Genomic DNA, 26,774 nt, shown 5'->3' on the forward strand with positions numbered 1-26,774 from the left:
CCTTTTAGGAAAAGGAGGCAGGGGCAATCTGGGTGGAGACAGTGAGCCTGGCTCCCATTTCTATTCTTCCATAGTGGCTTCTGTTCAGGAATTCAACCAAAGAAGTGCTGAGGGAATAGGAGAGCCACAAAAAAGGCAATGTGTCTCAGGGAGACACAGCAGAATGCGTCCTTTGTGAGTGAGCGAATGTGTGTGCAGGTCTGGGGGTGGTGAAGCAAAATGACAGCTTTCTCTCAAAGACCACAGTCACTGTAAGGCGCTGGCTGTAAATAACTGACTTGACTATTTGCCAGCAGAGAAGAAATGAAGCAGTCTGCTCCTTGAATGTGTAAGTGTAAACTGCTCCAAGAGCACAGTTCAGAGGTGTTCCTGCTGGCCTGTGAAACATGAAGCCACTAGAAGATAGGAGAGAGATGTATGGTCAGTGAGCAAAGGAAGGAGGAAGGCTGGCCCCAGCACATCAGCCTCAGTGCCAAGACATATGGTAAAGGCTGGAGTCCATAACAGGGACGTCACGGCCAGGGCTTCATCATCACAGAGTTGGATCTTAATGACATTTGAAACAAGTAAGAGAGACAAACAGCACTGCCTGTGGAGCTCTGAGGGCCGGGTGATGCTGCTCTTCAAGGCCTGCCTGCAACTAACATGGCAGGGACGTCTGTTTCTGGAGGGGAATGCCAACAAGGAGAATTTCACTGCTAACATTTTTCTATGTCTGTAACTCCCTTCTGAAGCTCTGGTGGCATAGTGCCTAAGGCATCTGACTACTAACCAGAAGGCTGGTGGTTCAAACCCACCAGCCACTCCTCAGAAGGAAGACTGGGCAATCTACTTCTGTAGTGATACCACCTTGGAAACCCAAGGAGGGATCACTATGAGTCGGATCCAACTTGATGGCAGTGAGTGGTTTGGTTTGGAACTCCCTTCACTTAAGCTGTCTGGAATTATGTGCTGTCCTTGAAGCTCTTTTCCTCCTATGTCCTGTGGTTGTGGGAATGAGGAGCAAGAAGAGGGTTCCCTGTTGAGTCTGCAGTGACCGGGGATCAAAGCTAGCAATTCTGAGGTCATATCCCAATTACAGATGAAAGAACCTAAATGGCTCCAGATCCTACCCCAAACACACAGGAAGGTGGGCATGTGACCTCCATGAAGAATTTTCAGAGTTAAATAGAATATCATATAAGACTTACCAGCAAGCAAGAAGGTGATAAGGCAAGTTTCCTTTGGCAAATAGAGTTTGAGACGAGAACCACTGAAGACATATTCCACCACAGCTTCAGAACGACCTGCTCGCTGAAGAAAGGGCAGGAACTGCTTTGCTTTTTGGGTATCCTGTTGGGGAAAAGAAGAAAAGAATCAAAATGGAAGCCAGGTCAACGTTTCTTTCACTCCGGCCCACCACAGGAAGTCTAGTGGACAAAGGAAACGAGGCAGAAACCATGACAGACACGAGACCCACCTGACCTCATTAGGAGAAAGACAGTTGTAACCAAGTTTCCAGAACATTCTCAGCCACTCTCCTCGCTGTGCAGTCACTGGACATAGGAGTTAGGAAGGTACTTTACAAATGAGAATTCCCAGTGAAACTTCCTAGGAAATCAAAGGTCGTTCATCTCCAGTCTCAAGCAGGTTATGTAACAGTCAGAGCTCATTGTTTCTTAATCTTGAGAACAGCCCAGCTTTCCTAAGGTACCAATACAGCAACTGATGCTGTATGTACCTCTATGGGATGGGTAGTACCTGAGGCATACTGTGCCAGTGCCCAGCGGGGCCAATCTGGGACAGCAGGACGTGCTCCGTGGAGACAAACACCACATCATGTCTGCACAAATAATGACAAGAACTCCCAGACAATCACTGCTGTTGAGTCGATTCCAACTCGTAGCGACCTACAGGACAGAGCAGAATTGCCCTGTAGGATTTCCATGGCTATGCATCTTTATGGAAGCAGACTGCTTCATCTTTCTCCTGCAGAGCAGCTGGTGGGTTCAAACCCACTACTTCTCGGTTAGCAGCCGAGCGCTTAACCGCTCTGCTGCCAGGGCTCCTCAAACGATTATAGAAACCATGAGAAGAATCCAACAGCACAGCGCTCTGTAAACTTTTCTCCTGCATCAACAAAGCCCATGCACTCTCCCCTCAAGGGTACCAGTGTGGGCATTTCCAGTCTCAGAGCTCTCCACCAGAGGAGCTCAGAGCCTTCAAAGCTTTTCAGCCCCTCAAGCCAATTAAGCACATGATGGAGCAATCAAGCATCGAAATACCACATCCCATGCGCTGGAGGAACAGTCACTGGATGTCAGAACCGCCGAGGTTTTCAGTCCAGCTGCTAGATCCCCAAACTCCCTCTGAGGACAGCAGGTTCTGCACACCTTCCCGACTCCCGTGACACAGGCAGGCTGCATGCCACCACACTCTGCCTCTCCCTCTGCTCCTAGCAACCGAGCTATTGTATCTAAATTAATGCACATTAGATAATGAAAATTTAACAAGCCATCAAGTATTTGAGAGTCTCCACGGCAGCCAAAGGGGCTCCTCTCATTCAGAAGCAGTGAGGTGGGCTGGGATGAAAACAGTACTTAGAGTGTAATGAGATTCAGCCTTCCCTTCAAACAGCTTCCTGGAGAAAAGGGGAGCCAGTCATCTGTTCTCAGGGACTCTAATGGCACAGTGGTAAAAGGTAAGGTAACAATGAACTTTAGTGGGTTGGGAACTCCCCCAGTGCACACTTAAGCCACACATATTCTACTATATACATATACAGTAGGAAATGCCTCTCTGGAAGCTGGCTGAAGTCCAGAACAGTCAAGCAAGACAAATGCTCCATGGGAAAGCAAGCACTACCTGATTAAAATCCTTTTGCCATACTAGTCTAAATCTGGGCTATTATTCATGAACTGAGCCAGTAAGTCAACAACAATTATCAAATTGATTATCACGAACCATGAGGCAACTGAATGTCTCTGAAGGCCTTTTTTTCCTCAAGACTGCAGTAATTCATAGTTTTCAGAAACAGACTTTTGATCATCATTATCTTTTTGGATATATTTATCTGGAAAAAAATGCTTATAGGAATAACAACAGCATGCACACATATAAACATATACACACAAAGTATGTCTTGAATATGTCTTTACTGTAGCAGAAAAATATACTTTAAAGGATGGATGGACTTTCTGTAACAGCTTGTCCTTTTTTGCTACTTACCTGCTTTATCAAAGGAGCTCTGGTAGCTTAATGCCTAAGGCATTTGATTGCTAACCAGAAGGCTGGCAGTTCAAATCCACCAGCCACTCCACAGAAGGAAGACTGGGCAATCTACTTCTGTAAAGATTTACTGCCTCAGAAACCCAAAGGGGATCGCTATGAGTTGAAATCGACTCACTGGCAGTGACTTTGGAGTTTCCACTTTATCAGGAGAGATACCTACTCAGACTGAGAATCAAGGAGAAGCACAGGGACCTTAACCATTATTCATGTAATAAAATCAGTTAGATGTTCCTGACTCTTCCTAAGCCTCAATCCTCAATTTAGCAGCCCTATTCCAGAAAAGACGTAGAGAGAATGTGACATGCCATTTATTATGGCAAAGATGAGAAATGAAAGCCAACTATGACAAGTAAAGGCATGAAAACAAATCTTTGAAAGCCTATCAGAACTGGCCATGTTTATTTCCAGAGGCAAAATTACAAGACATGACATGGAACTCCCAAATTCTCTTCAGGCAAGTGTCTGAAAGGTTGGGATGAGAGATATGCCCATGGGCCTCCCATTAAGGGAGAAGATGGCAATGCCATCCACGTGGGTAGGTTTTAGGAATGGAAAACTCTTAGGAAGTCAATTACACTGAACCAGTTCTTTGAAGTCTCAGTCACAGCCACACAATGGTGTCTGTCTTTCCTTGTCAACTCACACACCACCCAAGTGCTTCTTCTGCTTGATGTGTTTGTTTTCAGTGGAGAAATTCTTGAAACCTTTAAGATTTGTTTCAGTGGCTCAAATGAAAAGACGGTCAAGGCAGATTGACAGGTTCCCTCGGGTGACAGGGAAGAGCCATAAATCATTCCCAGCTAATCGAGCTATGGAAATTATTTATTTTAGGAATTCTGATTGTATTACTATCAAACAGGCTGAATGTGGTTCAATAATTTGCCTTCCAAAGAGCCTGTGCAAGTACAGCAAGGGTCTTGAGTCTCCTACAGTCATTTCCAAGGTCCCGGCAAAAGGTAAATAAGAGAAAACGTGACTTTGAGAAACAGTGTAGTGGAGACCAGTCTAGGCTCTCCTAAGGACCTGAAAATGTCGGGTGATCTTGTTGCTGTTGTCAGTGCCGGTGAGTCCATCTCGACTTACAGTGACCCAATGTGACAGAACTGCCCCATAGGTTTTCCAGGCTGTAACTTTCATGGAAACAAATCGCCAGGTCTTTCCCCCATGGGTGTGATGGGTGGTTCAAATGCATAACCTTTCAGTTAGCTGCTGAGCGCTTAACCATTTGTGTGCTACCGTGACTCCTTAAAGATGTCATTAACATAACATTTTAAATTCTCCGATAATCCTGAAGCTAGGCCCACTGAGATTTAATGCAATCAAAAGTTTCTTTAGCACTTAACTTCAAAATGTATTTCTGACTATAAAAATCATTGGTCTCAGATTTAGAGATAACCAGACTAGGATTTGTGACACAGAAAGCTTCACTTCCAAGACAGACTACTATGTCGAACATTTTTGCTTAGACGTCTACATGCAGACACCCTCATTCTCAGTTGTCTATGCTGTGGCTTATTTACACAAGGCTTAGCTAGCTATCTGCCATACTTTGCTGTTGCTACACTGGCTTTAGGCTTTGAGGATCCAAGTAGATAAATTAGATATGGTTTTCTGTTACCTGTATCAGTATTCTACTCCATTGGTGTAAACAATCAAGAGCCAACTGTATTTCTGAATACAGAAGCCTTTTTTTGTTGCACTGGTAGTTTTTCACAAAACCTGTTCTCCAAAACAAATCATGTTGTTGTTGTTAGGTGCCACTGACTTGGTTCCAACTCAGAGTGACCCTACGTGCAACAGAGTAAGACACTGCCCAGCCCTGCACTCTCCTCACAATCACTGCTACGCTGCAGCCACTGTGTCAGTTCACCTCACTGAGGGTCCTCTTCTTTTTCACTCACCCTCTACTTTACCAAGCATGGTGTCCTCCAGACACGCGTCCCTCCTAAAAACACGTCCGAAGTTTGTGAGACAAAATCTTACCATCCTCACTTCTCAGAAACATTCCGGCTGTACTTCTTCCGAGACAGGTTTGTTCACTCGTCTGGCAGTCCACGGTATGTTCAATATTCTTCACCTACACCACAGTTCAAAGGCATCAGTTCTTTAGTCTTCCTTATTCACTGTCCAGCTGTCCACATGCATAAAAGGGAATGGAAATACCCTGGCTTGGGTCCGACGCACCTTAGTCCTCAAAGTAACATCTTGGCTTTTTAACACTTTAAAGAAATCTATTGCAGATTTGCCCAATGCAGTTCATCATTTGACTTCTTGACTGCTGCTTCCATGGGCATTGATTGTGGATCCAAGTAAAATGAAATCCTTGACAATTTCAATCTTTTCTCTGTTTATCATGATGTTGCTTACTGGTATAGTTGTGAGGATTTTTGTTTTCTTTATGTTAAGGTGTAATCCATGCTAAAGGCTATAGTCTTTGATCTTCATCAGTAAGTGCTTCAAGTTCTATTCATTTTTAGTAAGCATAGTTGTATCATCTGTGTATCACAGTCTGTTACCGAGTCTTCCTTCAATCCTGATGCCACATTCTTTTTCGTATAGTCCAGTTTCTTGGATTATTTGCTCAGCATACAGACTGATTAGGTGTGGTGAAAAGATATGACCCTGACACATATCCTTCTTGCTTTTAAACCATGCAGTATTCCCTTTGTCTGTCTGAACAACTGCCTCTTGGTCCATGTAAAGGTTTTGCATGAGCCCAATTAAGTGTTCCAGAATTTCCATTCCTTGCAAATGTTACCCACAATTTGGTACGATCCACACAGCTGCACGGTCAACAAAACACAGGTAAACATCTTTCTGGTATTTCTTTGCTTTCAGCCAAAGTCTATTCAACACTCGTCTACTCATTTGTCATCCTGTGGTAGCTTCCGTGTTGCTGTGATGCTGGACGCTATGCCACCAGTATCTTAAATGCCAGCAGGGTCACCGCGGACAGGTCCTGGTGCAGCTTCCAGCCTGGGAAGAAGGTCTTGGCATCTACTTCTGATAAAATTGGCCAATGGAAACCAAACAAACCATACAGAAGTATTTTCCTATAGTCTTAGAAAAGCTAATTTAAGGTTGCATCAGCTACATTTAACCTGGATGGCATCTCTTTAAGGAATGTTTCTGCCTCCTTAATGCACCTTGAAATTGAGAAAGTAATGACGCAACAAATGTGCTGAGGTGACTTCATTTCAAAGGATGTTAATATCTATACCTCAATCTTCTAGGAGCAGGGTTGTGAATGACCCTGAAGAAAAAGAAGGGTCATCCTCAGAGAAAGGTAAAGGTTATAAAGACACCTTAATGGTGCAGCCCTACTTGGCCCCCACTTCTGGCCTGTCAGGCCAAACTTTTTCCAAATGTGGGTCATGTGTCCCTGCTTTAAGAAATCCCCTTCAGCCACCAGACTCCAACTTACCCTGACAAAGAACTTCGCTGTGGATACAAATACATGCCTTAAATAATTTTGTGCACAGCATTACCAGGTCAGGGAGAGTGGAAACACTGGGGTGGGAGTGGCGGGTACGCAGCAGGGGAAGCTGAACCCCAACATGGTTGGCCCAGGACAGAGTTGGTTGAGAGCACAATACTCAGCCAGGCTACTCACATGCCACAAGAGCAGAACCTACACAAAGCAAAGGTCTGCGAATTGTGTAAAATTCTGGAAAAGCTGCCAGTTTGCACTACATAGTTATTAAATGAATCCTATGGTTTTTTTTTTTTTTTTTTTTTTGGGTGGTTGTTTGTATTTTGTTTTTCACTAAAAATTCCCACTGAGCAGGCCTTAAAATAGTTAGGGCTGGGGGAAGTCAACATCTCAACACAGAAAGAACGGAGGAAAGGGAACTCAGAGTAAATCTATTAGTTGACAATTAACCACTCAGGATTATCATGTGCAAGTCTCAGATGGGAACTGTTAATAATGAAACTCACTAATTAGTTCTCATCACCACAATCACACTTTGATTAATATCATAGAGAAAAGAACTAAAAACAAATACATGCAGCGTTTATAATGATGCCGGGGGGACGCCACCAGCACTTGCGAAACTGAATTCAGAAGAGGCCCTTTGAACCTAACAAGCCCTTCTGGAGGTAGAGCTGGGTACTCTCCTGCCCAGTCCGGCATGTGTCTGCCCTAGAAGGGCTGCTAGGCCCTATTGGGGTAGACCCTGGGACCGAGGACTTCAAACAGTGCTGTTTGGGTCCAACCAATCGTTTTTTTAAAAACTTTTTATTGTAATTTGGGTGAAATTTTACAAAGCAGATTTGCTTTACATTCAATAGTTCACATACATTTTGTTTTGTGACACTGGTTACATTCCCTGCAGTCTAACAGCTTACCTCCCACTTCCTCCCTGTGGTCACCCTTTCCCTGTCTTCTTCCCATGCATTCCTGGTCCCCAGCCTTTCTCTCTGCACAAATGCTGGCCTTCTGATCTCTCATGGTTGATTTTTCTAGGGAGTGCACCGCCCTGGTTAGGTCTTCAGCTTGTAGGCCTGTCTATTGTTTGGCTGGGATTTAAGCTACGGGAATGAATGAGTTCAATTCCAGGTCCGAAGGATAACTTGGGACCACAGTCCTGTGGGTTTCACCAGTCTGTCACACCAGTGAGCCTGTTTTGTTTTGTTTTTTATGATGTTTAGTTTTGTTCCACCAATCTTAATATTAAAGCGGCAAAATCCTTGTGAACAGGAGGGCAGATATAGGTCACAGGGACTGGAGATCACAACTAACTGCTAAGGATACTGAAGCAGATGTGCTCTCACTTGAGGCTGCTTGGTGGTAAGTCATTACCGTTTTCTCTCTCTCCTGGGCTGTGCAGATCAGGTGAGTTACTTCTGCAGCTGTGTGGAAGACACAGCGTAACCACCTCCCTGACGAGAACGGCAAAACGGCATCCGTCATACCGCCCTCCTCTCCTTACCCACTCCCGGGGCTCTCGAGTGGCATTTTAATTCACAGAATGGGTTTATGACTCTCTGTGAGGTGCAAGATAATCTTTTGAAATAAATGGGGCCCTGGGGGGAGACCCTGGGAATGTCCTCCAGGCGCCGCACCACAAAGCACTTACAATTTTAAAAGCGACCTTCCCTGGCTGGTTATCAATGTTTCATGGTGTGTGTGAGAGGGGACCTGAGAGGCGAAGAATAAACTTCAGGGAGTTGCAAGTTTAGTAGAAATGAAATGAACACAGGAGAGTACCCTAAAGAAAAACATTCTTACAAAAAAGAAAGGAAAAAAAATAAAACAACATTAAAAAGAAAAAAAAAAAAAAGGCAGCGAAGCTTGGCCATCAATAATGTCTCATTAAGTGCTGTCCGTTATTTACCGTTTTGCGTGTGTCTCCTTAGTTGGCACGGCACCTTGCTCAGGCCCCCGACACGTCAGTGCACAGCGGAGAGCACCGCTAAGGCTCTGGGCTCCGTTCCTGGGAGCGTGAACCAAGAGGATGCTTGTAGGCATGCTAAGCTGGAAGGGAAACCCTGAGCGTGGGAACTGGCATTCTACTCTGTGGTGCCTCAACACAGAGCTCACCAGACATTTTCTTCTCTGGCTCCCCTCCTTTACCAAGTAGTAAGGGAGGATGGACTGGCTAAGGAGTGTTTCCAAACGGGAACCTGCAGATAAGGACAGACTGAAGGGCAGAAGGAACCAGAATGATATGCTTACCAAATTGGAAGACAGAAGCTGCCAGGGTATGTTAATGCAAATGTGGCTTCATCTTCCAAACAGGAAAATAAAATAAAAAAAATAATAAGTTTTTACTCTGCAATCAGTCTTAGGAAAAACTAAATCTTCCCCAGCTTTAAAAATATGTCTACCCTCAGCAGCCCTATGAAGGACAAGCTTCTATAAATATTTTTTCTTTGTCAAGGCAATACGTCCAATGAAAGGAAAGCCAATCATAGGATAGGAAGAGGTTGTTTTTTGTTGAGTGGGGTCGAGTCGATTCTGATTCATGCCGACCCCATGTGACAGAGAACTGCCCCCACAGAGTTTGCTTGGCTGTTACGTGAGCAGACCAGCAGGCCTTTGTCATGTGGGGCCGCCCCATGGCTTGAACTGCCAATCTTCTGGTTAGCAGTCAAATGCTCAACCGTTACACCATCAGGGGGCCTATGAGTAACTTCTTGTTGTTAGGTGCCGTCGAGTCGTTTCCGACTCATAGTGACCCCATGCACAGCAGAATGAAACACTGCCCGATCCCGCGCCAGCTCCATGATCCCTGCTATACTTGAGCCCATCATTGCAGCCACTGTGTCAATCCATCTCGTTAAAGGCCTCCCCCTCTTTTGTCAACCCTCCACCCTACCAAGCATGACATCCTTCTCCAAGGAGTGGCCCCTTCTGACAACAAGACCAAAATAGGTGAGATGAAGTCTGGCCATTCTCACTTCCAAGGAGCATTTCAGGTACACTTCCTCCAGGACAGATCTGTTAGTTCTTTTAGCAGTCCATGGGACTTTCAGCATTCTTCGCCAGCACCACAACTCAAAAGCATCAACTCTTTTTCAGTCTTCCTTATTCATTGTCCAGCTCTCACATGCATACGAGGCAATTGGAAATATCATGGCTTGTGTCAGGCACACCTTAGTCCTCAAGGAGATATTCTTGCTCCTCAGCACTTGAAACAGTTCCTTCGCAGTTGACTTTCCCAGTGCTACACGTCATCTAATGTCCTAACTGCTGCTTCCATTGGCATCGATTGTAGAGCCAAGCAACATGAATTCTTTGACAGACTCAATCTTCTCTCCATTTATTGTGATGCTGCTCATTGGTCCAGTTGTGAGGATTTTTGTTTTCTTTATATTGAGACATAATCCATACTGCAAACTGTATTCTTCAACCTTCATCAGTAGGTGCCTTAAGTCATCCTCACTTTCAGCAAGCAAAATTGTATCGTCTGCATATCTCAGGTTGTTAATGATTCTTCCTCCAATCCTGATATCACATTTTTTTTCATATAGTCCAGCTTCTCGGATTATTTGCTCAGCATATAGATTGAATAAGTATGGGGAAAGGATACAACCCTGACACACTCCCTTCCTGATTTTAAACCATGCAGTGTCCCCTTGTTCCGTTCGAACGACAGCCTCCTGGTTAAGGTACAGGTTCCTCATGAGTACAATCAAGTGCTCGGGAATTCCCATTCTTCTCAATGTTATCCATAATCTGCCATGATCCACACAATCAACTGCCTTTGCATAGTCAATAAAACACAAGTAGACATCTTTCTGGTATTCTTTGCCTTGAGCCAAGATCCATCTGACAACAGCTATGATATCCCTTGTTCCATGTCCTCTTCTGAATCCAGCTTGCACCTCTGGAAGTTCTCTGTCAATATACTGCTGCAAACGTTTTTGAATTATCTTCAGTAAGATCTTACTTGCATGTGATATTAATGATATTGTTCTATAATTTTCACAATCTGTGGGATCACCTTTCTTTGGAATGGGTACAAATATGGATCTCTTCCAGTCAGTTGGCCAGGTAGCTGTCTTCCAAATCTCTTGGCATAACCAAGTGAGTGCCTCCAATGGGGCATCCGTTTGTTGAAATATCTCAATCGGTATTCTGTCAATTCCTGGAGTCTTGTTCTTCGCCAATTCCTTCACTGCAGCTTTGACTTCCTCCTTCAGTACCACTGATTCTAGATCATATGAGTAAGTTAGGTATCCCCAAAATATGGCCTGGCTTTTATTCATAACTGTCAAAAACTGGAAACTATCTAAATATCCTTCAACTGAGGAACAAACAAATTACAACACATAAACGTGGACTATTCTGCAGTGAAAAGTAAACAGGCAACAACATGGATGAATCTCAGATGTATGATTCTAATTATTCTTGCAAAGGTTAAGCTACAGAGGCAGAAAACAGAGCAGTGGTTGCCAGGAACTGGGGGGTCGGGATAAGGGTTGTTGCCAAAGGAGACAGAAGAATTACTTGGGGTGATGACACAGTTCTATTTTACTATGGTGGAGATTACCTGTGTACATGTTAGTCAAAAAATATACATATGTCAAAACTTAATAGAATCATACACACAAATTGGTAAAACTTACTGCAGGTAAATTATACCTTAATTATTTAAATAAACAAAAAAATATGGCCTAGGTAGACAGAATACATGATATTTTAACTCAAAATAACTTCTTTCTGTCCAACTAGCTTGAAAGTAGATCAGAGAGAATAACTTAAGTTCAAAATTAAACGGTAATTCTGTATCAGATAAACTGCTTTAATATAGTTATCAGTGAAGTACTTTTATAATTTTAAGTAGAAAATGGCTTAGAAGAGAAAACAAGGCATCAAAAGAGGATAGAAAAGCATCCTGTTGTCCAAAAGCAGCACAAGAAAGTATCGATTCTCAGGCAACGGCTAAAAGAAAGCCCGAGAGCATGATGCCATCCTCAATTAGTCAGACAGGAAATGTTTTGCTTAAATAAGGAAGAAAGTACTACAAAGTCCATATGCCTATTGACATTTCTTTTCTACCTTGAAAGAAAATCATGTGATATGCCTAAAGTGAATAAAATAACATCCAATTCACAGTCAAATGCTAATTCCACATAGGCTCAGAAAGTATGCTTTTCTTGAATGATTTTCAGTTCCCCAAATTCAACCAGGTGAAATGATATTGTGAAAAGCATTCAATTTAACCTTTAGAAATGAAGCCATTGTCTTTTAGTGGGGAAATCAGCATTTTATCATCAAACATGAAGTACAATGCCCTTGGCTTATTCTACAAGACTTTTTTTGTACTGTAAACGTAGCATAGAAAGTGCAGATTATGATATAATGTGCTGCACATAAAAGGGTGGAGTATAAACTTAGTTAGAATCATATGAAAATCTCAACTATGCAACAAGCTTATTTCCTTCCTATATATAGCTCAGTCCTCCTCTAACTTGGATGAGAGGAAGCCCATTTAGTCAGAGCCAAAGGGGCCAAGCGATGCTCCGTGCAGGCTGCCAATCCACAGACTATCTGAAAATTATGCCTCAAAACTTACGCTGACCAGAAACATTTCCACAAGCAAACTTCATTTCTTTCCCACTACCACTTTGCCCAAAACTAGCGCTTTCCCTATACTCTAACTTCCCAACAGATTATTAAAATTTTTTGTCAAATCAACGTTCAGTGTTGGATATTATGACTTGTAAATACTTACACATGGAACGTATAATAATAACCTTGCCTCAGACTCTTCCCAACACTGTCAGCCAGCCATGTCCAACAGTCCACTGATTCCACGCACACTCCCCTCACAACTGCCAGCCATCAGAATCGCCTCTCCTGGAGCGCCCCCATCCTGATGCTCACATCTGCCCAGTGGATTGCCAGGTCTAATGCACACCGGATGGGCTGGGCCTTCCTTTCACTAAGACCCAGAAATTCCCTCTGCCTCCTTTCCTGGATTCTATCTCCTGGATCCAGACCTCCTTCTTTCTTGGTTTATTTCCTTTTCTTTCTAAAAAATAAAATTCTATTCTTTCATGGAGGCAGTATCTTATCTCTCTGAGGTCAGGTAAGTAAGCATAGGATTGTTTTTGTAGTTTTATTAATGAGAACTTAGAATCACCACATAAATTCCTTTTATTATCCAACAGCATAACAATAAATAGAATCTTGATACCATTGGCTATGTAACTTACAATGTGATAAAATTTGTTTTATTATGAAACTTAATTGTGATTACTCAAAAATAAAATAATAAGGGACAGTGGTTCAAAAACACCAACCTGTAAGAAACAAATGCTTATAACAAACCTAAAGCCCTGGAAGGCACGCCCTCCAACTATCTCTAGATTAAATAGTTCTCTAAAACCATGAAAATTACACACATCCAATTTATATAGAATAAGTCATGAAACTGCTAAGAAAAGAGTTAAATGTAGCATTTCCACTTTAAAGTAGTAAAGATGAATATAACCAATGTGGGTTTAAGAACATGGCCACTTAACTTTTAACAACTCTTACTTTTCTACATATCAAATGATAATGAATTTTTACACCACAATAAACATCTCGCAAATTTTCAAAAATGACACAGGAGACATGAGACTGACCTAACAACAGAGCTTATACATGACATGTGGCAGGGAGAGTACAGAATAAAGTTTGCCAATCAGGTTCTACAATTCTGGCTATCAATACAAGGCAAGGATTAAAAAATCTCTCACAGGTTTGAAATATCCTTTTTTCTTTAAAACTTTTATATGAGTTTTTTTTTTATCACTTTCAAAGTCTCTCTAGGCAAGAGGTAGGAATTTATTACAGAATCAGAAAATGGCATGAGAGATAATTAAAATAATATGGGCAAAGTAAAGAATTTAAAAGACGGTCTGATAAAGCACAGGTTTTCATTTCATGGGCAAATCAAGAACTCCAGGGCAAGCAAATTGATGTCATGCTAAACCCTGCCCCACCTGAGACAAGAACGAGCCTTCTGAAAAGGACGGAGGACGAAAACTCAGCAAGCAAACTGTAGGGTACAAAATAAAAAACAACACCAATGTTAATGAAGGTGAGAGACAGCTGAAATAGTTTCAGCACTCCTGAAAGTACTTCAGACCTTCATTTTTGCCAGCAGATACACCAATTTAGAGCCAATATACTATAAGCTAAAGCATATTTTATTTAATTAGTCTTTTTAAAGCCCTACATTTTTAAAGATAGTTAATAAAAATAGAAAATTTGGTAGAGAAAGTTTTACTCAAGAGATTTATAGAACTATGGTGTTAAAAAATATTCTATTTTATGGAACTGTTCAAAAAGAATTATTATGGCTATGGAAAGATTTAGCTTAAGAGATCAATGTTGTTTATGGCAGGAAAAATCCCATCCAAATAATGCAAAACCCAACAACGGCAACTGATTAAATCAACAGCCGTACATCTGTAAGAAAGAATACGAGGCAGATGTTAAAACTGAGGTTAAAGGCATTAATATGGAAAGGTATTTATAATGATGGGGAAAAGGTAATTTAAATAATTATTAAGTACCTACTATGTTCTAGACGGGAGTTCTGGTAGCATAGTGGCTAAAGCACTTGACTGCTAACCAGAAGGCTGGCGGTTCAAACCCACCAGCCACTCCTCGGAAGGAAGATGGGGCAATCTACTTCCGTAGTGATACTGCCTCGGAAACCCAAGGAGGGTCCGACTCGACGGCACACAACAACAACAACAACAACAAAAACAACATGTTCTAGATACCTACACTGTTCTAGGAACTGACAGAGAAGACACAGAGGTCTCTGTCTTGAAAAAGCTTTCATCAAAATAAGGGGGGAAAAAAAGGAAATAAAAAAAATTCTCAATCAGGTGAACATACATGCATTTGGCTGCATTACTGGTGGTAACAGTACAGATTATGTTTATTTTCTTCCTTTGGCTTAGTTATATTGATGCAATTAAAATAAAAAATTTTGAAATAAAAGAGAAAGAAACGGGAAGTTTCTGTTTTGAAAAGAAGACAATATGCTAACATTAGGGCTGATTCAGCTTTGTCTGGATAAATGGACACATTATTCAGGTCAGAGAACCCTCGCTCCAGTTTTTCAGAGCCAGCATTCAACATCGTCTAGAGTGATTACTGTAGATTTATGCAAATAGTACACAAGGTATACTTTTATTTTTTTTTGCAAATTGTTTGACCTTCTCATGGGTTAGTTTCCTGTGCAGCACTACAAGCATTACATGCAGGGGGGCGTTATTTATGGGTGTGCTATATGTGGAAAACAAGGTAGTTCTTTATATTTCTTCCACATATTGTGAGACAAACAAATACTACAGACACTGTAATAAAGTGTATAAATAGACTTGGAAAACATCTTGACCTGACACTGCATGTAAAAGCTATCCATGATCCCATCAATACCAGAATCTAAGGACTGTGCTGTATGGTACTGATGACATCAAACTAAGTAGTCCTTTTCCTGAGGATTAAAGGTTTAAGACATATAATTATGATTCAGAGTGGGGAAAAAAAAGTATGGACAATAAGTAGAAAACCAAACAAAAATCACATATTATTATGATGTGGGAATAATAAAAAAAGTGTTCCTAATGAAGTCATCAGTATGTAGTAAAAAGCCCCATGGTCAGGTTCAGAAATAGATTTAATAAAATATACACAAAATTCCATGCATACAAGAAAAACCTGTGCCCATTGGCTAAAACAAGAATGAAACTACTCTTGCAGAAAGGTATCTTTAATGTTGCTAGGACTGCAGTATTTTGGGTGTAGTGGGAATTCTATTTCTTTCTAAGGAAAAATACAGAATAATGTCCCCTCCTTGCACTAGCTTTGCAATTATGGTATGACGTAATCACATGTGAATATTGTTTTGGGGTCCTAGAATTGAGACTCCAAGGGCCTAACCTATCATTGGGAAACCTCAGTATACCATGAATGCATGAGTGAGAACTGAAGCAAGGAGTTTTGGTTTAAGATAAGTTTAAGACAAGTGAAGTCTGGTTGCTTTTTCAACCAAGGATCTCATACCATTGTCATTGCTTCCTCCATCAGTGCATATGTCAGTATGGATGCTCTAAAAATGCCTCACTCACTCAAAATGGCATAGACACTACTGGTAGCATAGTGCCTAAGGCACTTGACTGCTAACCAGAAGGCTGGTGGTTCAAACCCACCAGCCACTCCTTGGAAGGAAGATGGGGCAATCTACTTCCCTAATGATACAGCCTCGGAAACCCAAGGAGGGGTCGCTATGAGTCGGGTCCGACTTGACGGCACATGACAACAAAAACAACATACGTAAGAAACTCTTAAAACTACAGACAGAGATTTAAGAAAAGTCCCTGCTTATAATCCAGTTGGGAAGACATGTAACTTTCACCTCCCCCACCTCATTACACAAAACCTGCTCGGAGGTCACCAGTAACCCATGCTGGAAAGTCCGCTGACAGTTCCAAGTTTTCCTCTTGACCTTGATGCAGCCTAGCTGACTGCTGGGACGGAAAGCCCCCTCTCCGTTTCTGTATCACACTTGCCTGGCTTTCCTCCACAGCTCGGGCAGCTCCTCTTTATGTTTCTTTGGCCAGTGACCCCACCCATATTCCTTACATTTTGGAGATAAAGGGCTTGGCCTAAGTATTCTTTTCTCTTAATATTTTCTGGAGAATTTTGTTCACTCATATCTATATACCTACTAGTTCTAAATACATGAAGCCCAAGCTATACTTTTGGGCTCTAAACCAATGTATCACTTGAATATACTGGTTCATAGGGGCCAATCTGAACAGATGACAAAATTCTTAATTTTCCTCCCAAATCTACTCCTTAACTTTTACCATACTGGAAAAGTAGCACCACTGTCAACCAGTTACTCAGGCCAGACATTTAGAAAGCTCACGTCTGACAACCAGTTTCACCCTTCTTCCTTACTGCTCATCCAATCACCAAATTCTACCAGTGCTTCTACCAAACTAAAATCAACTTCATTTTTCTTCCTCCCTCCATGACCGAAGTTCCAGCCACCAATGTATCCTCAACTAGTTCTCTGTGATGTCCTTCCCAACCAGTGTTCTACAGACCCTCTTGCCTCAAACTCTACCTCCATACAACAGCTAGAAAAAGTGATCTAATTAATTCACTCCCATTTCAATGATTTTTCAATGTACTTAGGGCAAAATTAAAAATCTTGAAATAATGAGAACACTGACACACTATAAAATGTAATCAATGTCACTGAACAAATTGTATGGAAAGTGTTAAATGGGATCCCAATACTGGCCCTTCCATGTTGAACCCAGGGACCTATCTACCTCAGGACTTTCCTGTATATGGTTTTATCCTTCAGTCCTGAACAAGATCTTGTCCTAACTCCTTAGTTCTCATTTTAAAATCAGACTTTCTCTGACCACAAAAATAGGCTATGACCATCAGTACACACTCTTACAGGACTCTGTATTTCTGTCACAACTCCAGTGATATAACTTAATGTATACCCTCCAAAGGCTGTATCTGTCTTCTTTAATATTGTATCCTTAAGACCCAGCATTGTGCCTAAGATATAATACTTTTTTGGGATACATTATTTTTTAAAAAATAAACTTTTTACTGTAATTTGGGTGAAAGTTTACAGTGTAAATAGGTTTTCCATTAAACAGTTCATACCTATTTTTCCGACACTGCCTGCGATCCCCACATTGTGGCAGTTCTTCCGACTCCCCCCTCCCTCCTTGTGGTTACCATTTCATTTGTCCTTCTTTCCCACCCACTCCTGCCTCCTGAGCAAACACTGCCCTTTCCATCTTGGTGCATTGTTCTAGGGAATGCGTACCTCCCTGGGGTTATTGTTCACTTCATAGGCCTGTCTATTGTTTGGCTAAAAGTGGAGCCACAGGAGTGAGTTCAGTTCCAGGGCTGAACAATGACTAAGGGCCATAGTCTTGGGGGTTCCACAGTCTCTGTCAGACCAGTAAGCCTCGTCTTTTTATTATTTTGAGATTTGTTCCACATTTTTCTTCCACACTATCCAGGATCTCCTATTAAGATCCATTTCAGAGTGGTTGGCAGTGGCAGCCAGGTACCATATAGTCTTGGTCTCAGGGCTGTGAAGGCTGAGATTCATATGGTCCACTAGTCCCTTAGATTAATTGTTTCCATGCATCTTTGATTTTCTTCATTCTTTTTTTGCTCTGGACAAAGAAAGACCAACAGTTGCACCTAGACAGCCACTCAAAAGCTCGTAAGACACCACTTGCTACCAACCAAAATGGGATGTATAACAACGTCTCGTGGACTATGTTATGCCAATTGACCTTGATGTCCCCCATGACTATGGTCCTGACAAGGCTCAGGACCCACTCCCACAAGGTGTTTGGCTATGGCTAAGAAGTTTTCATAACTTTGGCCCTTGTTGGCTCTATATATGCATGGACATTTTTATAGCACATATATATGTTGTTGCTGTTGTTGTTGTTAGTTGTCTCTGACTCATAGTGACCCTATGTATGACAGAATGAAACACTGCCCGGTCCTGTGTCAGCCTCACTATCCTTGCTATACCTGAGCCCATCACTGCAGCCACTGGGTCAATCCATTTCATTGAGGGCCTTCCCTTCTTCGTTGACCCTCCAACTTTACCAAGCATGATACCCTTTCTCCAGGGAATGAGCCCTTCTGACAACATGACCAAAGTAGGTGAGATGAAGTCTGGCCATCCTTGCTTCCAAGGAGCATTTCCAGCTGCACTTCTTCCAGGGCACAACTGTTAGTTCTTTTGGCAGTCCACCCTCAGTATTCTTCACCAACACCACAATTCAAAAGCATCAACTCTTCTTTGGTCTTCCTTATTCATTGTTCAACTTTCACATGCATTATGAGGCAACTGAAAATACCATGGCTTGGGTTAGGCATACCTTAGTCTTCAAGGAGTTATCTTTACTCTTCAGCACTTGAAAGAAGTCTTTTGCAGCAGATTTGCCCAATGCAATATGCTATCTGATGTTTTGACTGCTGCTTCCATTGGTGTTGATTACAGAAGCAAGTAATATGAAGTCCTTGACAACTTCAATCTTTTCTCCATTTATTGTGATGTTGCTTATTGGTCCAGTTGTGAGGTATTTTGTTTTCTTTATATTGAGGTGTAATCCATACTGCAGACTGTAGTCTTTATAATCTTCATCAGTAAGTGCTTCAAGTCATCCTCACTTTCAGCAAGCAAAGTTGTATCATCTGCATATCATAGGTTGTTAATGAGTCTACACACACACACACACACACACATATGTGGAAATATCATCTGCCAAACCTACATAGGGTTGTGGGTAAAGTCCCATTTGCCTACCCATATCCGATCTCTTGCCTGTCTGTAAGTGTATCAATGCAGGATTGTGTATGTAATAGTTTACCTTTGTTGTCTCTAACTCTTGTGTACCTCTCATATAATAAGTTCTTGATAAATACTTTTTATCATTCATTTAGTCATTCAACAAAGCAGATGCATTTTAAAAATCAAGCCAGAGATGGCATACATTAAATGTCAAATGAGATAAACAGGTGTTAAAAAAAGTCAGGAAAGGGAGGAGTTTGATTGGAGAACTTGAATTAGATCAAGAGTTTGTAATATAAATACTATTGATGATGATGATAATGGAAGCTATCCAATGTAGAAGACTGTGTGTGCTCTGTATGTTTCTATAATGATCCCAAATCTCAAAAGTATAAGTCACTACTGTACTTACAAAGTACATATGTATAAGCAATCATAATGTGAACTTAGAAATATGTGTATCTTTGTGAGGCTCTTGAGCATTAAGTCACTGTTGTTGTTGTTGTTATGTGCTGTCGAATCAGACCCAACTCACAGCGACCCCTCCTTGGGTTTCCGAGGCAGTATCACTATGGAAGTAGATTGCCCCATCTTCCTTCTGAGGAGTGGCTGGTGGGTTTGAACCGCCAGCCTTCTGGTTAGCAGTCAAGTGCCTTAGGCACTACGCTACCAGAACTCCCATTAAGTCATTAGAAACCTATAAATCATGAGAAAATTATTCAGAAAGTTTGTGAACTTAGCCACAGAAACACAGAAGCATGTAAAAAATGCAGTAAACAACTTTAAACTTGACTATGACCTGGCATGCTGTGATAAAAGAAGATACAACATAGTCAGTCTTTGTAAGCTAGCCTTAAGACATAGGTCTGAACAATCTCCTAATTAATTTTACACTTGAACAAAAGATGTGTCACTTGGCTAATCTCTAACTTTGGAGAAAAGACGTAATATACTAATCTTTCACATCACACTGGTTCTTGTTGTGTGGAGCAGAACTGACAAATTCACATATAAACCCTAGGGTTTCTGCTCACTCACTGAGAGAAGGCAGAGACAAACACAGGAAGTCTGTTGAGACTTTCTGTCCACCACCACTGACCTTGGATCCTAGTTACAAGGGGCTTACATCGAGTTAGGCCTTCCTCCTAAGACCTCTTGTTAAAGGTAAAAGCTTGAAGTCTAAAGATTTGGACTCTAACCATTGAACTGACATTGTAATTGTTAATTCTGATTCTCTAGTTGTAAATGAGTATCTGAGTGTTATTTCTGTGCCTTGCCATGACAGTTGTCATTAGATGCTATCAATTCACAGTGACCCTCTGTACAACACAACCCAATACCGCCTGGTCTAGCACCGTCCTCACAATCGTCGGCTATGTTCAAGTCCACTGTTGCAGCCTCTGTGTCAATCCATCTTTCTGAAGTCGTCCTCTTTCTCTCTGACCCTCTAACTTTAGCAAGCACTATGTCCTTTTCCCGGAAGGAAGACTGGACAATCTACTTCCGTAAAGATTTACCACCTTGGAAACCGAGCAGGGGTCACTATGAGCTGGAACTGACTTGATGGCAGTGAGTTTGTTTTTTTAAATGTCCTTTTCCAGGGAGTGGTCTCCCTCCTGAAAACATGCCCAAAGTACGTGAGATGAAGCCTCACCACCCTCGCTCCTAAGGAATATTCTGGCTGTACTTTTTCCAGGACAGATTTGTTTGTTCTTCTGGCAGTGCATGGTATATTTAATATTCTTCACCAACACTGTAATTCAAAGGCATCAATTCTTCTTCTGTCTTCTTTAGTCACTGTCCAGCTTTTACATGCATATGTGGTGACTGTAAATACCATGGCTTGGGTCCGGCGCACCTTAGTCCTCAAAGTGACATCTTTGCTTTTCAATACTTTAAAGAGGTCCATGATGACCCTGCAATAAACTAAACAAGTTTATGCATGACAAACCAGAATGTGTCCCTATTAATTTTCAAAGATAAAATCCTGCAGAACAGTGTTCTAGGCAGAATGCTAAGCAACTTAATAATCACCATCACCATGTCAACCCCTGCTCTCTGTTGAGCTCTTATTATGTCAACTGCTCTAAATATTTTTCATGTATTAACTCACAGAATCCTCGCCACAACTCAGTGAAGCAAGTACCATTGTGATACCCATTTTACCACTATGCCACCAGAGATCTTTCCTCTACAGAATACTGCCTCTATATTCTAGAAAACACATACCCATTCTGTTGCTTCCTTGCAGCCTGGCTACCTCTAGATACTAACCAGCACAGCCAAGACAATTTTTTTTCCCCAAGCACAATTTTATCCTTTTTACTTCATCACATGGCAAATCAAATCTAAAAAAAAAAACCCAAAAACTCACTGCCATCGAGTCAGACCCGACTCATAGTGACCCCTCCTTGGGTTTCCGAGGCACTATCACCCCATCTTCCTTCCAAGGACTGGCTGGTGGGTTTGAACCACCAGCCTTTTGGTTAGCAGTCAAATGCCTTAGGCACTACGCCACAAGAGCTCCTATGCTATCTAGTTCATTCTGATTTATAGTGACCCTATAGGACAGAGTGACACCAGGGCTCCTTGTAAGGAGATATAACAAAGATCTCCATTTCTCAGGAGTGTAGAAACCAGTGAGGAAAATGGCTACACATATATCAAAAAAACTGAGAACATCCACCAATCAATATGAGGTTGCTATGAGTTGGAATGAACTCCAAGGCAACTAACAACAACAAAAAATATTAGCATGTGCAAAACTGATTATGTAAATACTGAAGGAAAATATGATCAGAAGGCATGAGGATAAAGAGGGGGAGTTGCCAGGAAGAAGAGAGATGTGCTGAGGGAGGAGAGGAGGCGGCCTGGCCAGGGAGCATCCTAAGACAAAGAAAGGCCACTCAACAAGCGCTCATTAGCAAGGCAGTCAGGGCCAGTTGACTAAGAACCTTCAATAGTCAATAGATTGGATTTTATACAAAAGAAAACAAATAGGCTCTACTGTGGGTGAGGAATACAGGCATGTTGCAGTAATACACAATCAAATGAACACAGATAGTCTGTGAAGTCTTGGTAATGGCTTATATTCTCAGGCACCTTCCAAATCTGATATTATATCGGGAATTCTATCATTTCTTCCTGACACACCATTTCTGTGGAACGGAGCCACAACATGCTGGGGCATTCCAAAGCCACCCCCAGCCTTAGCCACTCTCAGCTCCAGTTCAAGAATATCTATCTGGATATCAACACTGCAAAGAGTATCCAAAATTCTGTACAACATATTCTGTACGGAATATGTTGGAAGCATGCTAAATAAAGCCTTAAAGTACAAGTAAGCAGAATGTCTGTGTTAGTCAAATGACTCACTTTGAGATGTTTACATAAGCAATAGCCACAGGACAAAATGAGTTCAGTCTAGGGCTAAGTAGTATTATGATGGTGAAGTGGGGAGTGAAGCTGTGGCTGGGCAGAAATATTTCAAGTTTTATCACATCACTCAGCAGCCATGGGGCAGATTAGACAACCCAATCACACACCTCAACCTGGGAATCAGAAATTTTATCAACTGCCTTCAAAATACCCTTACATTCATTTAGCTGAGCCTGTAATGGGCTCATTTAACCAATCTGGACCCATGAAATAGAATTACAGAGCAATATCCACATGCACCCAGAGAACGGGAAATAGAACAGAAGTGCATGGAATGGCAGCAGAATCCATGCTGGCGGCAACTCTCTCTGGAAAGCGATGCCACTTTGTTCAAAACAAATGCTCCTGGACTCCCTCAATTTCTTTTCTCCTTTCTTTGAACAAACAAAGGAAGAAAGGCAAAAACTGTCAGAACTCAGTACACTTCAGTGGAAGCTAGACCCTGCTTCTAAGGAGCTCATTTCCATGCACTGCTGCATGTGAAAACCACCAAATCAAACCAAACCCACCACCACTGAATCGATTCTAACTCACAGCAATCCCCACTGGGTTTCTGAGGCAGTAAATCTTTATGAAAGTAGATTGCCAAGTTTTGCTTCTGCAGAGTGGCTAGTGGGTTAAACCACCATCCTTCTGGTTGGCAGTCAGATGCCTTAGGCACTGTGCTACCATAGCTCCTTACTGCATGTGAAGTCATAATTAAATAAATATTAAGGACCGACCCAGGAGCTCTGGTAGCACAGTGCCTAAGGCATCTGACTGCTAACAGGAAGGGTGGTGGTTCAAACCCACCAGCCACTCCTCGAAAGGAAGGTTGGGCAATCTACTTCCATAGTCATACTGCCTCAGAAACCCAAGGAGGGGTAGCTATGAGTTGGGGCCAACTCGATGGCACATAACAACAACAACAACAACAACAAGAAAGGACCCAGGAGCTCTGGTGGTGCAGAGGTTAAAGTATTCAGCTGCTAACAAAAAGGTCAGTAGGTCAAACTCATCAGCTCTTCCATGGGAGAAAGATGAGAGCGTCTGCTTCCATAAAGATATGTAGCCTTGGGAACCCTGTGGGCCAGTTCTACTCTGTCCTAAAGGGTCACTATGAGTCAGAATCGACTCAATGGCAGTGAGCTTGGTTTTTTGGTTTAAGAAGGAACTTGGAAACATATGTAGCAGAAAACATTGTGAAAATGGAATTCACTGCAGTGATATATCAAGTCTACTGATTTTGTTGGGAGGGAGATGTCTTGTTGTGAGAAGCAACACATAAAGAAGCCCTGGTTTCCAGGAGTCCAGCCACGGGGAAACCACCTGATGAAACATTTTCAAGGTACTGAGTTGCAGAGAGGACACATGCCTATCAGAAGAAATGGTGCCCTGTCTGCGATGTCGACTCTTCCTACAGTAAGGTTACCTGCCATGGTGGCTGTACTGTCCCCAATAAAAGCGGCCAGTGAACAAAAATGGTGGACCAAGTTCAGAATGGGCAGGAAATTGGACGATCTGCCAGTGAAAGATTCACACTTATTTTAGAGTTTCACAACCATATTACTCTTCACATTTCTGGGTGTAAAATAGGCAATAAAACAATGATTTCCAAAAACATAATTATGTGATCTCTTAATGTCCACTGTTAAGAAGTAGTTTTGTATTTCTCTCTCGTTTCTGAAACTGGTTCCCTATTAAAAGGATTATTTTTTCCAAAAGGTAAAATCATAACTCATGTAAAGTAAAAGTGTCAAAAATTTTATCTTAACTGAACCAAAAAAGATATTACAACTAATTCAAAGAAGTACTTAGAGAACAGATACAGATACACACACACACACACACACACACAGGCAACCAGGAATACTGAAGTGAATTTGCTAAAAATGCAAAACTATAGAGTAAAACTACAAGAGACTTCCAGCAAGATGACTGAATAGGAAGAAAAACTACACAGACCCTCTACGACACAGAAACAAGAAACCAATTTAAACAGATTCAGAAGATAATTCTGGAACCTTAAGCTTTGGAGGGAGGGATAAAGAAGTGAATTAAATACTGACTGGCTGTAGAAATGGAATAAAAATGGTGAATTAGGAGGTAACAGAGCTGCAGACTGCTAGCCAGCCTCACAGCACGGCCGTTCTGAATATGTGCAAGCAGCATTCGGGTCTAGGCAGCTCCTTGATAACTGGATCTGCTTGTTGAGGACTGCACAGGCAATCACACTGGTGGCTGATGACCAGCAAAGTAGGGTATTTCCCTTTGTTCTCCTTGTACCCCATGCCCTCCTGGTGAACGCAAGTACAGCCATCCCCTACTCCCACCCACCTTCTGCACCAACAGGAATTCCATCCTGGACTGGGCCTCCTGCCACCAGCTGCCTTCTGGGCAGGCAAGAACTGTCCCAGGACAAGATGCCCTGCTCCCAGCCACATTCTGGGGTAGTAGAAATGTTTTCTGAGGCCAGGTAACTCCACACCAAGATGGCTTCTGGGGTGGCAGGAACATTTTCGGGGAATGGGGCCCTGTGCCCAGTTACCTTTTGAGATAGCAGGAATTGGGTATGGGTGACACGCCGTGCCCACAACTGCTTTTTAAGCCAGAAGGAACCTTCCCCGGAATCAGGCACCTTGGTCCCAATCACTTTTCTGCCAGAAACTTTTTGGGTTCAGGCACCCTGCCCCTAGTTGTCTTCTGGATAGACAGGAACTAGATATGAGATCAGCCACCTGGCTCCCAGTCGCCTTTTGGGCTGGCAGGAGCTTTTGCTGGGACCAGGTATATGATACTGAGCCCCCTTTTGGGACAGCAGGAACTTCTTCTGAGACCAGATGTCTTGTCCCCAGCTGCTTTCTGAGCTGGCGGGAATTCCTTCTGGAACTAGTTGCCTTGCTCCCTGACATCTTCTGGGTGAGTAGGAACTGGTCTGTTATCAGGTGTCCTTCCTCCAGTTGCCTTCTGCGTAAGCAGGAACGAGTACCAGGACCGGGTGCTCTGCTCCCTGTTGCCTGTTTGGCCAGGAGGAACACAGTCCAGGTGCTCTGCTCCCTAAGTTTTTTTTTTCCCTCCTTTTTTCTAAGTGCTGCCAAACTATCAAATAAACAGAGCACCACACCAGCCCTGCTTGCCTGGATATATCAAAACAAAATAAAGCCAAACAAAACAAAAGGAAACAAACCCAGTCTGAAATACACCAACATACTATCACCAATTAAGTATAAATACAATGACATCACAACGTCTTGAAGACAACTGACAATCTCAGTTCACACAAAGTAACAAGACAAAGTAGTAAAAACAAAGGACCAGAATACAGAGCCAGACAACCTCCCTGTCATACAACTACATAATGAGGAATACAATAGAATTATAGTTAGGTACCTTCAACAGATTGAGAGACAAATCAAGGAAAATACTAACAAAATCAAAGAAAACACCAAAAATTAAGGGAAACACAGATAAAACTCTAGTACAATTTAGGAAAACAATATAAGAACAAACTAAAAAATTAGAAACCAAATGAAAACAGCAAACAGAAATCCAGGAAATTAATATCAAGATTTCAGAAACAGATAACATATCAAAAAGGCAAAGAAGTAGAATCAAATCAACTGAAGACAGAATTAGTAAAATTGAAGACAAATTTCACAATCCTATGTTGCTGAAGATCAATCAGAAAAAAGGTGTACAAAACTGAAGAAAGCCTACTATGCAATAGTAAAGAAAAATGTAGAATCTGCAAAACACTGCATAACGTGAATGAACTGGGAGGGCATTATGCTGAGTGAAATAAGTCAATCACAGAAGAACAAATATAGTATTAGTTCAAGGAAAGTTTTATATACAGAAGGAAACTTTCTTTGTTGGTTAATAGGGGTGGGAGGGTAGGGGAGGGAACACTGCAAAAGAAAAAAAGTACTGAGCCATGTCACTTTAGTTTTGTATATTTCATCATACATAAATTATATTTCAATAAAACATGTTTTAAAAAATTGAAGAAAGCCTAGATTTATGCAGGATACCATTAAGCAGAATAATTAAGGTGTTATTAGAATTCTAGAACAAGAAAAGATAAATAAAATCACAGATAACTGTCGAAGATTTGTTGGAATGCAACTTCCTAACGATGAAAGATGAGAAGATATACATTCAAGAAGTCCAATGAACCCCCAACAGGACACACTCCAAAAGAAAATCACCAAGTGCAGTGTAGTAAATTACTTTGTGTGGCTTTTCTACCCATAAGTCTTTGTAAACTCCAAG

General features: G+C 41.8%; 1 protein-coding gene across 1 annotated transcript in view; it reads right to left on the reverse strand.

Annotated features, from left to right (window-relative positions):
• The window catches only part of SND1 (staphylococcal nuclease and tudor domain containing 1), a 573,924-nt gene that overhangs the window by 183,600 nt on the left and 363,550 nt on the right, over nucleotides 1-26,774 (reverse strand). Inside the window, exon 15 of the mRNA XM_007946735.2 lies at nucleotides 1,191-1,332. Within this exon, the coding sequence (XP_007944926.1) occupies nucleotides 1,191-1,332 (142 nt within the window). The remainder of the gene's footprint in view (nucleotides 1-1,190; nucleotides 1,333-26,774) is intronic.

The sequence above is a fragment of the Orycteropus afer genome, unplaced genomic scaffold (assembly GCF_000298275.1).
Source record: "Orycteropus afer afer isolate SDZICR_OR568_19922 unplaced genomic scaffold, OryAfe1.0 scaffold00170, whole genome shotgun sequence".
In the NCBI taxonomy this organism is placed as follows: domain Eukaryota; kingdom Metazoa; phylum Chordata; class Mammalia; order Tubulidentata; family Orycteropodidae; genus Orycteropus; species Orycteropus afer.